Here is a 14477-nt window from a genome sequence, read left to right as displayed (position 1 = left end):
GAACAGTGGTTTTATTATTTTATTTTTCTAAAACATCAACAGAAAACTTCAAACAAAGAGACTTACAGTTCAACATGTCAACCCAGAAGTCGTGACGCCGTCATGGATTTGTTCAAAGGCTAGTTCACGCTCGCAGCCATTGATCTGTCACTTCATTGTTTACAACGTGACACTGATGTAGCGCTGAGACTGCGGTAAAGTGATGAAAATCGAGCCGTGACTAAGTGGCATGAGACCAATGGCGACAGCACAAAACACTGGGTCTTTTATTTTGAAAATAACCAGATTATAGTGTCTGACAGCCTGGAGCAGAAGGTTTCTAAATATTTTAAGATCACGGAGGTAATCTGGAGTAAAATCACATTTTTATGTGACCTGCGTGAACTCAGGTGACATGTGTAAGGAGAGTCCATCTTCAGGACGCTGTAGCTTAATTATGGGAAAGATCTGAGCAGAGGGGGAGTTGTGGTGATGATTCTATTTTTTGATCCAATGTTTTTAGATGAATAAAGAAAGTGATTGACAGCTGTGTAAACACCTGTACAGGTATCAGGGGTTTTTTGTTTTGTTTTTTTAAATTGAGATGTTTAGCTGGTCCTTTAAACACAGTATTCCTTTTCCTGACCGTTTAGACAAAAGAAAAATCAATAAAAGAGCTAATCAATACCTGCAGAAATAAAGCAAAAACAACAAAAAAAGGAGGCGTGGCTACAAACAGCGAGTCTTTCGGGGTTCAATGCCACAGAGCGGCAGCAGAAAGTCGCTCCGATGTGTGCTTCAAACGTTGCTATAGAAACAAAGATTTTTAAAAAAAAAGTCCAACATTCACACTTCTTCCTCAGTTTCGGGTGTTCTCACGGCGTTGTCGTCTTCACCTTCTTCTCCGCTTTGCTCTGCTCCTTCTCCAGGTATTTCTGAAAAACAAACAAACTTCAGTTTGTTTGGCGGAGCCGTGTGTCAGGTGGGTGGAGTTGATTCAGGCTCAGAGGTCATGTGTGGGTGGAGCTATTAATGGGGCAGGGCTGGTTCTCACCTGGAGCTTGTCGTAGTGCGCCTGGCTGCTGCAGTGCGTCTTCTTCGCTGTGTCTTCGTTGGAGTAAAACAGGAAACAGATGCGGCAGTAAAACCCCGCTTTCACATGTTCGACACCTGCAGGACAACAACAACCGTAACGATGATGACGACTTTTTTTTTTTTTTTTTGAAACCTAAACCAGCCGACTTCCTGGCAATCAGAAAATGTCCTCACCGATGGGCGTGTTGGGGTCGTACGGTGGCAGCGGCATAGACGCCACGCTGGGTTTGTTCTCAGCAGGAGGAGGAGCCTCGGTCTCCCCGCTCTGATTGGTCGATGTCTCCATCTGCTCCAGCAGCTCCTCCTGTTTCTCCTGAGGGGAGAGAAATTGTTTAATCCAACTGTATTTGACGTCATCAATAATGACGCCATTATCAATCATTAAAGATCTTCAGAAACGACTCACGTCCTCGCTGCTCCTCTCAGCAGAAACTTCAGGAACCTTTTCCGTGGCCGACTTTTCTTCCATCGCCGTCTCTTCGCTCACATCAGGGGTCTCCATTTCCTCCTGCTGCTTCTCCTCCTCCTTCTGATTCTCCTCATCCTCCTTTTTCTCCTCCTCCACCTCTGGTTGGGCCTCCTCTTTAGGTTTCTTGGCCGGTGGCTCCTCGGCATCTTTCGAGAACTTTTGTGGTGAGTCGTCACTCACTCTCTTCACGGTGCTTGGCGTTCGATGGCTGAGCGAACACAGTGACATGAGACAGAGCATTTAATGTGACACAAACACAAACTCCCAGCATGCACCTCTATACTTCACCACAGCCTCAAAAACAGGAGTACAGATAAAACTGAACAGAACCTTTGGACTAACAAAGCGTGACGCTTGGTCAAAGCTTTAAAATGTGATGTTTCATCAACACTACAGAATATTCTTCTGACCCGACAGTCAGCTGGTCCCAAGGCTTTCAGAGAACCTCCACAAAGTTTATAAAACAACAGAAAGAGTTGTTTGACTTTTCATCATCGAACGTTTTTCTCAAAACCAAAGAGTGAAAAACCCTGGCCGACTTTAGGGGGCAGGCTCTCAGGGACACTTCAACATAAAAACAGTATTTGAAGTTTAAACAAGTCAAAGTTTTCATGACTGAATTTTTACTTGGAGGTTTTCTGTTTTTTTAAGTTTTGTGATAATTTTTTTTTTTGTTTCCTGCACAGTGATGACATCATGCACCCAGATGTCAGCCTGGAGATTATTCTGGAAATACAGGATTTTCCAGCAGTTAATGGCAGAAACGTGTTCCAGCGACAGTTGCTGCTGCTTGTGGAGAAAGAGTGTTTCTAGATTGGTTGTAGTTTTTATTTGGTGGCTGGTCGAACAGCCGTTAGCGGTGACTCATGCACCCAGGGGCCACAGAAGACAACGATGACACTCACCCGTGTTTCAGTTGCTTGTACTTCCTGCTCACGTAGATGGTCAGGCGCTTCCCGTTTAACTTTGGCGGCTTCGCTTTATAATCGGCAGCCATCTTCTCGGCGTCCTCGGCATTGTACATCTCGAGGAAACACTGAGGAAAAATGTTGGACGGTTTTAAAGCAGCAGTAATTAAACCGATTCAGTTCAGGTGTGCTTTTGCCCCGGTTCTGTACCTCTCTCCGGATCCTGTTTAGGAAGTACTTTTTGACCTTCCCAAATGGCTCGGCGAACTTCAGGATTTCCTCGTCTGTGTATTTGCTGTTGGGGAGCTGACCGATGTACACCACCTTGCTGGAACCGGACTGAACAGCAAGCAGAAAAGACAACGTGATCAAATCAAAGAAACGAGTAGGGGAAATTCAAAAGGTCTCAAAGTTAATTCATTGTAATCCTAAAGGCTGCCATAAAACAGACGTCACTGATGCAAACTGAGCTTTATAGAACCTTAAATACACTCTGAATCAGTTAATCTAGCTAATAATCTGGATTTAAGAGTATTTATATAAATCTACGGTCTTGAGGAAGCATTGAAGCTACTTTTTTTGATATGTGGAGAATTTCAGACACTTCAGGGTCACTTCAAGCAGTCAGAAACCTTCCTAAGCAAAACTGACTATTCATCCACTGCCCTGTTGTCCATCATCACCAACATGAAGCATACTGGGAGTAATCCTTGAAGCCCTTTTCTAAACTGGAGTAGTTGCTGTCATGTTACAAATGTTATGAGGGAAAGAGTGTGAAATGTACAGACTCTCGTGCAGAAGCTCAAATGTCTCGCTTCGAGATTCACGATGTTTCAGACCTCGTCTGTATTTACAGGGATCAGAAATGACCTTAAAACTCGAGATGAGGAGTTCAGTTCCCTTAAATATTTTCTCACTCCATACTAAAAGTTTAACACGTTACAGTCAGATCATCAGCCTGCTTTTGTAGTTTAAAACTGGTTAAAAGCCACTCTGAGTAAATGAGTCTTCCGCTGCTTCTTTAAACAATCAACAAAATCAAGACAGTGCAAAGATGGAGGTAAGGCATTCCACAATCTGGGGCTTAAAATGAGATTGTGGGACCATTAACAGCCTTTGTCTTCTATCGGGATATGAGACTTTGGTCATATCGCACAGCCCTACTAGAAGGTCAGAAATATACACTGGAGATTAAAACTGGGGGCTGTCTTTATCTTCGTCAGTTATTTGGATTTTAGATGGCCGATGTTTCACACGGTGCATTTCATTTGTTCGTGGCTTAGTTCTGTGACAGAGCAGACTCAGACACATGAAAGTCACACAGAGGTTTCAAACATGTCTGACCCGGCATGTCAAACAAAGTCGCGTCGTGTAATGAAATAAAACCAGCCCGAACGCTCACCTGGATGGTGGGGTAGCTCATGGAGTGACTGATCCTCACCGGCCGCCCGCACACCGACGCCGTGATGTTCCCGTTGTAGAAGCTGGCCATCGCCCGTGCTTCTTCTTCTGTGGCGAACTGAAGGAACGCCTGAGTCAAACAAAGAGGTGTTTAAACGTCGCAGAACAGATGTCTATAACACGTACGCCTTAATCTTAAAAGATGCTTCACAAATGACTGAAAGGAGCTCTCCCAGTTTTACTGACTTTCTAAATTCATCTCTAATTTTAAATATTTTAAATACTGTGAGTGAGTTCTGGTGTACCTCAGGTCTCAGGTCCAGCACCAGGTGTTTGACCACCTTCCCGAAAGGCTGGGCGAGTCTCAGCAGCTCGTTGAGGTACTGGTACCCTCGCCTGAAACCGACGATGTTCACCACCCTCATACCCTGATGGGAGGAGCAAGAAATTAGGAATTCCAGCAAAACAGAGTGAATGAAAACAGGTTTCTGAACACAAGTTATGTTGGAAATCTCAAAATGTCTAAAGGTAGTGCAATTACATTTAAAAGCAAAGATATTATGGATCAAAAATCATTATTAATGCTAAATTTTCCTCTGTGTGGAGGTTTGAGCAAACCATTGTAACCACATTGATTATTATGAACTCAGAGTATTTATCAAAGCAAACACCTCTGACGAAGCACTAAATAGAGTTACAGTGTGACCTCAGAGGATCAGATTTAGAGGGAGTGTCAGGCAGCTGAGATGCAGTGATCCACAGAAACATGAAGTCAAATATTAAAGGTATCAGAGTGACGGCGCTCGGGTACGTACCCCTCGCCTCGTGTTGTCTGCAGAGAAGAGGAGACACAAACAGAGAGGAAGATGTGCATTAATTTCAAACACTTTTTTTTCGATTGAAGACATCGTCCTCACATCCATCAAGGAAAATGACTTTTTTAAAGCAAAGCTGGTGCTGCAGCGGATTACAGGTACAGGTGTGTTAACTTTGAGCTCTAAATATTGATCTGATCAGGTACCGATGTCGTCCGACTCTCCGTGGGCTTCGTCGTTGTCTTCCTCCAGCTCGTCCAGCGTCACAAAGTCCTCCATGTTCTCTGGGAAGTCCTGCTGGAAGAGACATCATTAACACACCTGTGCCACTCCTGGATTACAGACTGAAGGACAGAGCAGGTGTGTCACCTCTTCTTCGGGTAGATCTCCCTCTGCTGCCTCAGGCGCCTCCGAGCTCTCTGCCTCCATGTTCGCCTCCTCTTTGCTCTCATGCTCCTCGGCCGAAGTTTCTGTTTCTGTCGCTTCTGTTTGTGGCTCTGACTCCGCCTCCTGCTTGACCTCACCCGTGTCCCCAGGTGTGTCATCGGTGACATCATTAGTAACCTGTGTGCAGTCCAGTTTAATTTCAGGAATCACTTTTGGCTTTAATTTTTTTTTTTTTCATCTTTTTTGTTTTCTCACCTTCTCCTCCTCTTTCTTCTCCTCCTCCTCCTCCTGTCGAGCATCCTCAGACTCCTCTACAGTCAAATTCACAGACTCTGCTCCCTCTGGCTCCTCCCCCTCACCATCAGTTGCTGCCTGCTCCTCTTCCTCCTCCTCCTCCCCATCCTCCCCTCCTTCCATCACTCCTGAGACTTCCTTCTCCTCCTCCTCTTCCTCCTCCTCTGGCTCTGCCTTCACTTTCTTCTCCTCCTTCTCTTCCTCCTCCTTCTTCTTCTCCTCCTCCTTCTCCTCCCTCTTCTTGTCTTCTTTGGACCTGGAGGTGGATGATTTGGATGAGGTGGTTTTGGAGGAGGTCCTGGTTCCGGTGCCGGAGGAGGTGGAGTTGGCTTTGCCGCTCTTCCTGCTGGAAGCGTCTCCTCCGCCCTTCCTTGCGTTCACACTGCGTGAAGCACAGAAGCATTAATGCATTACTGGCTTAACTTTTCTTTCTCAACTTGGGTTAATTACTTATTTACTTTCTACAATTACTTTTCTTGTCAAATTTATTTTCTTCACTTGCTGTTTGTTAACTTAAACTAAGTTACAAAATTCAGTTAGTGCTTCCTACTGCACAGAAGAGGAAAGAGTCATACTCGAGAGTTCCTGCACCAGGTCATAGACCATGTCACTGCCATCGGGCGTCTGAGGTACTCACTTGAGGGTTTTGTACTTGGTGCAGACATTGAGGCGGATCCGTCTTCCTCGGATGGTGAGGGAGTTCACAGTGTAATACTTCACCAGCATCTCAGCGTCCTCTGCAGTTCCCAGCTGGATAAATGCCTGCACACATGGAAAGTCAAACTCATTTTAGCTCACTTTCCACCCTATCTGCGATCACAAAAAGCAGTATTAAAAAAAATTAATAAACAAACTGAATGTTAGTTAGGACTACCAGACCACATGGCTGACATGCCAGGTTTAAGCAAGACTGGTGTCTTTGAAAAAAATGTTTGGGTGGGTGGGGGATGAGAAGTTTGGATTCAGACAGATCCCTGCTCGACTTTTTTTTTTTTTTTTTTTTTTCCCCATTTATGTTTTACTGGTTTTCTTATTTATACAATATGTACAACAATACAACTTAATCACAGTGGGGGGGGGGAAAAAAGAAAAAAACCCATAAACAAACAAACAAAACCAAAAAAAAAAAACCAAACAAACCAGAAAATACAACGAGATTATACAAAATCGGGCCTCCCATTTTGTACATAGTTCAACCATTTCGACCAGTATTCGTCAAATGAGTCCGCCTGCAATTGTAGCCTAAAAGTTATTCTTTCCATAACAAAAATAGTATATATCACGTCAATCCACTCATTTATAGTAGGAGTATCCTCATTAAGCCAACGGCGGGTTATGGCCTTTTTGGAAGCTACAAACAGCACACCGAACAAATATTTATCCCGTTTACATAGATTAAGACTCTCTAAGTTACCTAGGTACAATACTGCAAAATGAAATTGTACTTTCTTTTGGAAGATTGTTTCCAGGACCTTATGCATTTCCTTCAAAAATGGAGCCACACGAGGACATTCCCAAAAGATGTGGAAATGATTTGCTGCTGCATGTCCACACTGCCTCCAGCATGTTGTCTTATGAGAATAATTGGATTTTTGAGCCGGGGTATTAAAATAACGAATTACATTCTTCCAACTGAATTCCCTCCACGAGGGGGAGCTTGTTACCGACCACTGCTGCCTACAGATCCTCCTGCTCGACTTTTAAGGCTTCAAACTTTCCTTTTTGCTAAAGCTTAAAGTCAGCAATGGCACCAGTACCTGGTCTGTTAAGAAGAGATGTTTCTCCACAACGCCAAAGCGCTCAGCGATGGTCAGCAGCTCCTTCTTCTTCTCATCCTCGCGGGGCAGGTTGGAGAAAAAAACCACCTTGCTGGCTTGACCTTTGACCTCCCTCACAGGTCTGTCCATCAGTCGATCCATCGGTCGGTCCACCGATCGCTCGTCTTTCTGCGGGTCAAAAACGGAAACCTGTGAGGGTCCGAGTCTGTCGGAAAGCAGTGAGTTTTATTTAACCAGCCAGGGCAACATTACCTCGATGAACATGAGGGTCTGGGACAGGTAGAAGGAGATGGGTTTGCCGTACAGAGATGCCGGGTGCTGTTTGTAGTAGTTCACCACGTCCAGAGCTTCTTCATGAGTGCTCATCTCCAGAAAAGCCTGATGGACACAGAAATTAGACTTCAGGTCTTACCGTGAAACAGGAAACAGGTCAGATCCAGCGGTTTGTGACCTTTAGGAGGACGATACTGAAGCTTGGCACGTTTCTGTAAAGTGTGAGGGCTTGGACTGAGCGATGGTCAAAGTTTTTCACCTCTACAGACTTTCTGGGGAAGTTTTTGCTTAAGTTCAAGTCACCCTTCTCTCTTTTGGTTTATTTGGTGCGCTTGTTTAAAAATCCTTCTGAAAAATTGACCCTTATTTGACCCATTTAACTTTATGAGTTATGTGATATATTCAGCTTAATTTAAATAAAATTTGTAATTAACATTGTTCTTTTTAAAACTTTGATTATATTTGATCCAGACATCATTTTTTGCCATTTATGTAGATTTTAACTTGCTGCAGTCAGTACCTTATTAACTTATACCGAATTTTACTTTGATTTTTATTAAGCTCACTTTGTTTCATTGAGGCATATATTATTATTATTATTATTATTATTATTATTATTATTATTATTATTATTATTATTATTATTATTACATTAAACCATTTTATTTTATTTAAGATGCGCTAACGTGATATTTCTTTTGCTCTCCTTTTTAAAAAGCATCCTGAAAATTGTTCTTCTGAGTCAGAGGCAAAACACAAATACTTCAAACAACACATGAAAAAAACATTTTTATTTTTTTTTTAGAAAATGCAAAAAAAAGTCCAGACATCTGACACATCTCGAGACTGACTGACCTTCCTACGACTCATTAGTCTTCCCCTTCAGATTTATATTAAATTACATGAGTCGTCACATTTAAAATCAATCGTTACCTCCGACCCAATCCCGACAGAATCAGCTAACCTCGCAAAGCCCAGCAAAATTTTACCTTAACACAATGAATATTTCCAGTTACAGCCCCTCAGAGTTCATAGGGGTGCTCAGAATTTTGCACTTTTAATTTGTGTTATTTTTACTTTAATTTCATGAGTACAGCTGATGTCTACATCACATTCATGTAAGTGTCCCAATCTAAGGCCAAAATCTGTTTTTTCTTTTTGTTCCCTATGATTTTTAAAAATTATTAAAAGGAAAAAATTTTTCCCTTCCTCAGATTAGAGATGAATGAAGTGGAAACAGCGAGGTGAGCTGTCCTACCTTGTTCTTGAGGATGAGGTGCTCCCTCAGGCAGCCGAAGCGCTCGGCGAAGGCGAACAGGGTCTTGTTGCTGAGAGGCTTCCTGTCATATTTCACCACCACCACCCTGCTCCTCAGCTGAGGACACGACATTTAACACTGCTGCACCGTCACTGAAGCACCACATAGCTTTTCAAAGACATTCTGGATGACATGAACTTTTAAACAATGTGTTTGGCACGGAGGGAGGAAATATGTTTACTGAAACCCTCTGAAATCCACAGGGTCAGAGACACAGCAGGTGACACAAGCGTTCAGACTGACCTTATTCAGACCCAGCTGTCCAGGACCTCCACCACCACCTGACACAGAAAAACACAATATTTAGGCCACCAATTTAGCGTCTTTTAAGTGACCAAAATGACCGTGCAGGGTTTTTTTATATTTTATACAGAAATACACTTTTTAAAGGCACTAATTATATTAAATATTATTATGTGCAATATGACCAAAATCTCATATCCTGATATAAAACATTTCCCATCCTGATAACGCTTTATATAACAAAATAGTGCATATTCTGTAAATTCTGTCAATCTCGGGCAACTCGATTTGCGTGAAGTGTACCTGGAGTACACGACACCTGAAACTATACATTTTTAGATAGAAGCTGTAATGGCTGCCATTTTCTTTGTGAGTATTTATTACATGGCATGCTGCTGGGAAAAGCCTGTTCTAATGTTTGAGTCTAAAGACTATTTTGAGCACCTGACGTCTCTTTTTTTTTTTATTTTTTTTTTTTTATCTGTGATGGTTTTTGTGCCCGAACATTTTCAGAGGAATTATTAAGTTTATTAAGTAAGGCAAGTCAGCAAGTAAATAAAGTAAGATAAGCACAGTAACAAAAGTATATAGTAAGTACACTAACCAAATTAATAAGGTAAGTATAACAAGTAAGAAAGCTGAGTAAAATAAAGTAAGCCAAGTAGAGCAATTATAGTTTATTTATTTTACTCACTAAAGTGATCACAGTAAGTAAAGTAAGCAGGTAAATAAAGTACACTAAATACAGTGAGTACAATAAACACAGTAAATGAAGTGAGGAGAGTCTGACAAGGAAGAAAACAAATTACTGGAAGAAAAGCAAAAAAGTAAAACACGTTAATTTAGTTTTGCTACTTATGGTACTTAAGTAGAGTAAGTATGTACAGTCAGTAAATAAACAGAAATAGTAACAGTAAAGTAAAATAATGAAGTAATTAAGTAAGACAAGTAGACTAAATAAACAAAGAAGTACACTGAGTAAATGGAAAAAAGTAAGCAAAGAAAGTAAAGTTAATAAAGTACAGACAGTTAAATAAGTCAGAAAGTAAAGGATGGCAAGAGTAAAACTAAATTAAAGAAAATACTGGCGGCAGCCTCTGCCACCTCTCAGCCTCCTAGTAGATGCACCTATGGTATGAATTTCAAAATCCTGCGTCACCTTGTTCTCAAATTGTTCAAACCTAAGTCAGGTCCATAAGAAAACTAAGAAAGCTAGGCTGATTCATTAAGATAAGTAAAGTAGGTAACAAAACTAGGTGTAGTAAGAAAACAATGTGCGTAACTATAGAAGTAAGATATGTAAAGCAAGTACAGCTAGTAAATTAGGGAAAATAAGAACCAGGTAAGTAAGTAAAGTAGGTACAGTATGTACAGTAAGATAAGTAAGTAAATAAGACAGACAACTAAGTATTGAAACAAAATTAAAGATAATTTACTTAATTCCTTTAATTACACAAGTACAGTAAATAAATGAGTATATTATAATAAGCTAAAGTAATTAAATTAAATTGAGTAAAAAGACTAAGTTAAGGATGCAAGTGAAGTCAGTACATTAAATGAGCAAATAAACGTTCATTATATTAAAAAAATGATAGATTTAAAATATCACGATCAGCCCTCCTGCTTTAGAATTTCAAAAAATACATAAGGATAAGTTAAGACCGATTTATGTCCTGGAGTGGACTAAAACCTCCAGCAATAATGATAATAGTAATAATTAGAAGAAGAAAACGGCATCTGCATGTATCTTACCCCAGCTCGAGGACATCCCTCCCATTGGTCCCGAAGACATGGGGGCGGGACCCAGCAGCCCTGCAGACAGGTTGGGGGTCTCTGAGAGACCTCCACTAGAAATAAATGAACTAGGTGTGAGTCACTTATCAAACATTTGGAATATTAGAACAAAATATATTATCTAATACAATATAAAAATTACTCAATTAACACAAACAAGCTATAGAAGCTGCAAAGAGTCTGTGAACTCTTTGACGGTAGCAGAATTTGATTTTTTATGATATGATGTCTGATTTTCATCTGCAGTCTACCACAGATTTTACTTTAATTTGAAGTATTGAAGTATTTTTACTTCCAGTGTGTCAACAGACTGAAGTGTAATGTCCCCCTCATTTGCCTGTAGCAGCATGTGGGCTAACTCTGCTAGTCCATGTCATGATTTCACTTCTGAGTGACTTCAATGACAGCACAAGCTAACTTAGAAATGCTAGTGTTATCATTGCTATCACTTAGCTTAGAAATGGAGTCTACAATTCAGTCATGATTACAGAGAGCAGCAGATGAATTATTTTCTACACTATAATTACTGTTTTACTAACAGTATCAGTGTCTCTTACCCTCTACCTGAGCCCATACCGGGTTCCCACTCAGGATACCTAAAAGAAAAAAAAAAAAAAAAAAAAAAAAACATTCACACAATATTAAACATCTATTAAAGAGGGAAAGACTTCTGAGTTCAATTCAGCCTAAACCAATTAGGTGACACATCTTGACTGACTGCAGGTGGTTTCAATGTTTTGGCTCACTGTTGTGTATTAAGAGCAACTCACATGTCAAGAAGCTGCCGTCTGTTTTCAGCATGGCGGAGTCCATTAACATGTTGATTCCACTCCTACAAACACATCTAGAGAATGAGTTACGCTCAAACCATTTCATTTCCTAATAAGCAACCTCTATATCAAAGGTCCAGTTTAAACAGTTATTAACCTTAAGTGGTTTATTCGGAAAAGCACCCAGGGAATAGTTAAAAAAAAACAACAAAAAAACCCCAAAAACTAAGTAAAAAAAAAAAAGTCATCACTGGTTACTGAAAGGGTATGATAAAATTGTTCCTGTACCATTTTAAAAATCAAAATTAGTGCTTTTTAAGATCTTTTAGAAATGATTTTAAAAAAAGAAAAGAAAAACAGCATTTGATGCCTTTTTTCTAAGAAAAGAAAAGGGTAATGTGAATCTTTTTGGATTTTAAACTGGCTAGACAAAACAGTAACCTTTAAAAGTGTCACTGATTTTAAGAAGGTTATAAAATACCATGTGTATATTTCCCAAATCTTTAGCAAAAGCTTGGGAAATAGAACATTTTAAGACCTTAATTCCTTTTTTAAAAGTTCAGACTTAATGCCCCAGAAGAAACCCTGACACCACAAACTAAAGAAAAACAAACACAAGACCCCAGCTGCCAAAAGTCTCACAGGTTTAAAAGCTGCCAATTCGATAAGTGAGGAGCTTTAAAGGTTTCATGTTGGAGACACAAGGAGCAAATCAAGATCCTCCCAGGACTTTGTTAAAGCTAATGAAGTGAAGAGATCAAGTAAATCAGACTGAATGTGTAACATTAACAGCTTTACCAGCTCATGTGAACAGATACTAATTATAAAAAGAGATTTTTGCTTTGATTGGATGACCCCTGGAAAGATCCAAATCTAACTGTTCAATGCTGGAGAGCTTCAGCTGAGAAAATTGAGAGAGGGAACATGCTGTGAGGAGATACAACAAGGAAATTATATGAAGTAAACCGGACCTGAATCAGCGCCTGTCACTGACTGAAGGAAGACTGGAGCTCAAACATTTACAGTTAGTCCGAGAAGAAAAGAGGAAGCAGGTTGGACGTACTCACCATGGTGGAATGAACGTCAAAGTCACAAAGAGAGCACACGTGGGGGAACATGGGGGGCATGACTCCCAAGAAGTCTTGGACTTTTCCATTTGACGGGGAGCCCATCCTCCTCTGCATAAAGACAGGCTCAGACGGGCCCATGCCGAGCCCACCGCGGTGGGAAAGCTCAGAGTATGGCCTCTCTCTGCTCCCACCTCCACCTCCACCGCTGTAATTTAAGCCGTAGCCCCGACCGGAGGAGACGTCCTGCAGGGAGCTGTACCCAAAGTCTGTGGAGGACTTGGCTGAACCTTGTCCCAGAGAAGAGCTGCCCATCCTCCCCACGTGCCCCTCTTCCCAGCTTCCTCCTCGATACGCAGCATCAGAGGACATGGCCGCCCGCCGCTCTCCTGCTTCCCCCTTGCGGCTCTTCAGCTGCCTGAGGATGTGTGGCAGCGTCTCCACACTGATATCCTCCTCAGGGATTTCAGCCAGAGCGTCCAGGTCAGAGGGCGACAGCCCCAAACTGGCAAACAGCTTCATGGTGCTGCCAAGATTGCTACTGCTGCCGCCACCGCCGCCACGTCGGGGCATCTGCCCGCTGCCGTCCTGGCCCTCCATACTCATGCCCACCCCCACCCCCATTGGTCTGTTGGGACGCTGCTCATTCATGCTGAAGTTCAAGGTTTCTGCAGCGGCCAGGAGCCCCCGACCCACGGCGAAGTGTTTCTGAGCGCCGTCAGCCTGCGTCTTCTGAGACATGATATCAAAAAGTCTGTCCCGCTCTCTGGATTCAGCACAGAGAGCCAAGATAAAGAAGGAAACAGGCGCTGGAAAAGGTCTTCAAAGATGACAGGAACTTAATGCGGTCAAAGTGAGCAGGAGCTCCTTTTCTTCTGTGGTGGCAAGTCTTATTTCTGCTGAGACACAATGAGGTAGAAAAAGCTTCAAACAAAGCCTCTCCTAAGAAAACAGGAGCCAGTGGAGGCCCTGAGCCACAGACGGAGGAGCACGACTCTGATCTTTACTGCAAAGGGAACATAAGAGGCGGTTAAAGGAGAAGAGAGAGAAAGATTCACCTCAGCCCGGCAGGAGGAACATGACCTGATGCAAACAGAGTGATGGAGACCTCCTCACTGAGGAAGAGAAACTCTGGGTCCACGAAAACATCGACAAGAGGCGAGATTACAACGAGCCTCTGAGTGAATCACAGCCTGACACAGACCAGGAGTAACATCTGTGCAGGTACAGTGAGAGGAGAAGGAAAGCTGCAGTAAACACGCCTACGGGGGAGGGGCTAACAGCTAAACTAACCTAAAGGCGCTAATATCAACCATAAACACTACTCTGTTTAACCTGGCATGTTTTAACTAAAAGCATAGATAATTAAAAATAAGCATCCAAACGTGAGTAAAAGCAGACCGACAATGACTCAGATAAGCTGTGTAGCTAAGGTCGCTAACATTGCTAACACACATCGCCTGCTACATGCTAACACTAGCATAGGTAAAACCCTTCAATTATCTGATATTTAACGTGCAAACTGTACATGAAGCTGTTAACTGTGAATTTTCATGTATAATGTGGATTAATCTGTAGATACACACGCTCTTACCCTTTCTCCAAAACCCTTTAGAGCAGTTATCTATGAGCCTGCGTGAGAAACAACTGCACCAGAATATTGCATATTACGAAGTATCGCGATATTTCGTCTCAACTCGCAGCGTGTTTTACTGAGGTTTCTCTGCTCTTCGCAGTTCTTTTTCTAGTCTGAGGCCTCGGTTCGTTCTTCTGTCTTTATTACTAATTAGTTAAACTACTTTTTTAATTATCAGCAAGACTGATGAGCTGGAAGGACAGTTAGGCCTTGTGAATAAATTTTAATCAATGGACTCTCCCCCCCGTGC

At 41.9% G+C, this 14477-nt stretch overlaps 1 protein-coding gene across 6 annotated transcripts; it reads right to left on the bottom strand.

The window, feature by feature from the left end:
* Positions 1 to 5: 5 nt before the first annotated feature.
* Positions 6 to 14283, bottom strand: LOC116329666 (matrin-3). 6 transcript variants are annotated; one of them, XM_039621551.1, is made up of 23 exons: positions 14186 to 14282; positions 13650 to 13807; positions 12592 to 13490; positions 11525 to 11586; positions 11312 to 11350; positions 10713 to 10807; positions 8961 to 8998; positions 8658 to 8774; positions 7379 to 7504; positions 7106 to 7294; positions 5986 to 6110; positions 5310 to 5730; positions 5037 to 5231; positions 4874 to 4964; positions 4668 to 4684; positions 4158 to 4280; positions 3854 to 3982; positions 2662 to 2790; positions 2449 to 2579; positions 1481 to 1751; positions 1249 to 1387; positions 1034 to 1149; positions 6 to 914 (listed from the first exon to the last, which is right to left on the bottom strand). In XM_039621551.1, the coding sequence occupies exons 3-23, from the start codon at positions 13330 to 13332 to the stop codon at positions 855 to 857; spliced, it is 3354 nt and encodes a 1117-aa protein (XP_039477485.1). In that variant the 5' UTR covers positions 13333 to 13490; positions 13650 to 13807; positions 14186 to 14282; the 3' UTR covers positions 6 to 854. The 6 variants fall into 6 exon arrangements, with proteins under 6 accessions (XP_039477485.1, XP_039477482.1, XP_039477478.1 ...); XM_039621548.1 differs by having other exon boundaries at positions 12592 to 13487; XM_039621544.1 differs by lacking the exon at positions 13650 to 13807 and having other exon boundaries at positions 12592 to 13487; positions 14186 to 14283.
* Positions 14284 to 14477: the final 194 nt, after the last annotated feature.

The sequence above is a fragment of the Oreochromis aureus genome, linkage group 2 (assembly GCF_013358895.1).
Source record: "Oreochromis aureus strain Israel breed Guangdong linkage group 2, ZZ_aureus, whole genome shotgun sequence".
In the NCBI taxonomy this organism is placed as follows: domain Eukaryota; kingdom Metazoa; phylum Chordata; class Actinopteri; order Cichliformes; family Cichlidae; genus Oreochromis; species Oreochromis aureus.
The sequence above is the reverse complement of the archived record's forward strand: the minus strand, read 5'-3'. Positions and strand labels throughout refer to the sequence as shown.

Excerpts from the sequence above, each read along its gene's own strand:
- LOC116329666 (XM_039621544.1), bottom strand. The coding sequence starts at position 13,332 with ATGTCTCAGAAGACGCAGGCTGACGGCGCTCAGAAACACTTCGCCGTG. Across the intron at positions 1,752-2,448 it reads TACAAGCAACTGAAACACGG|CCATCGAACGCCAAGCACCG; the intron begins GTGAGTGTCATC and ends GTGTTCGCTCAG. Across the intron at positions 915-1,033 it reads CGCACTACGACAAGCTCCAG|AAATACCTGGAGAAGGAGCA; the intron begins GTGAGAACCAGC and ends TTTGTTTTTCAG.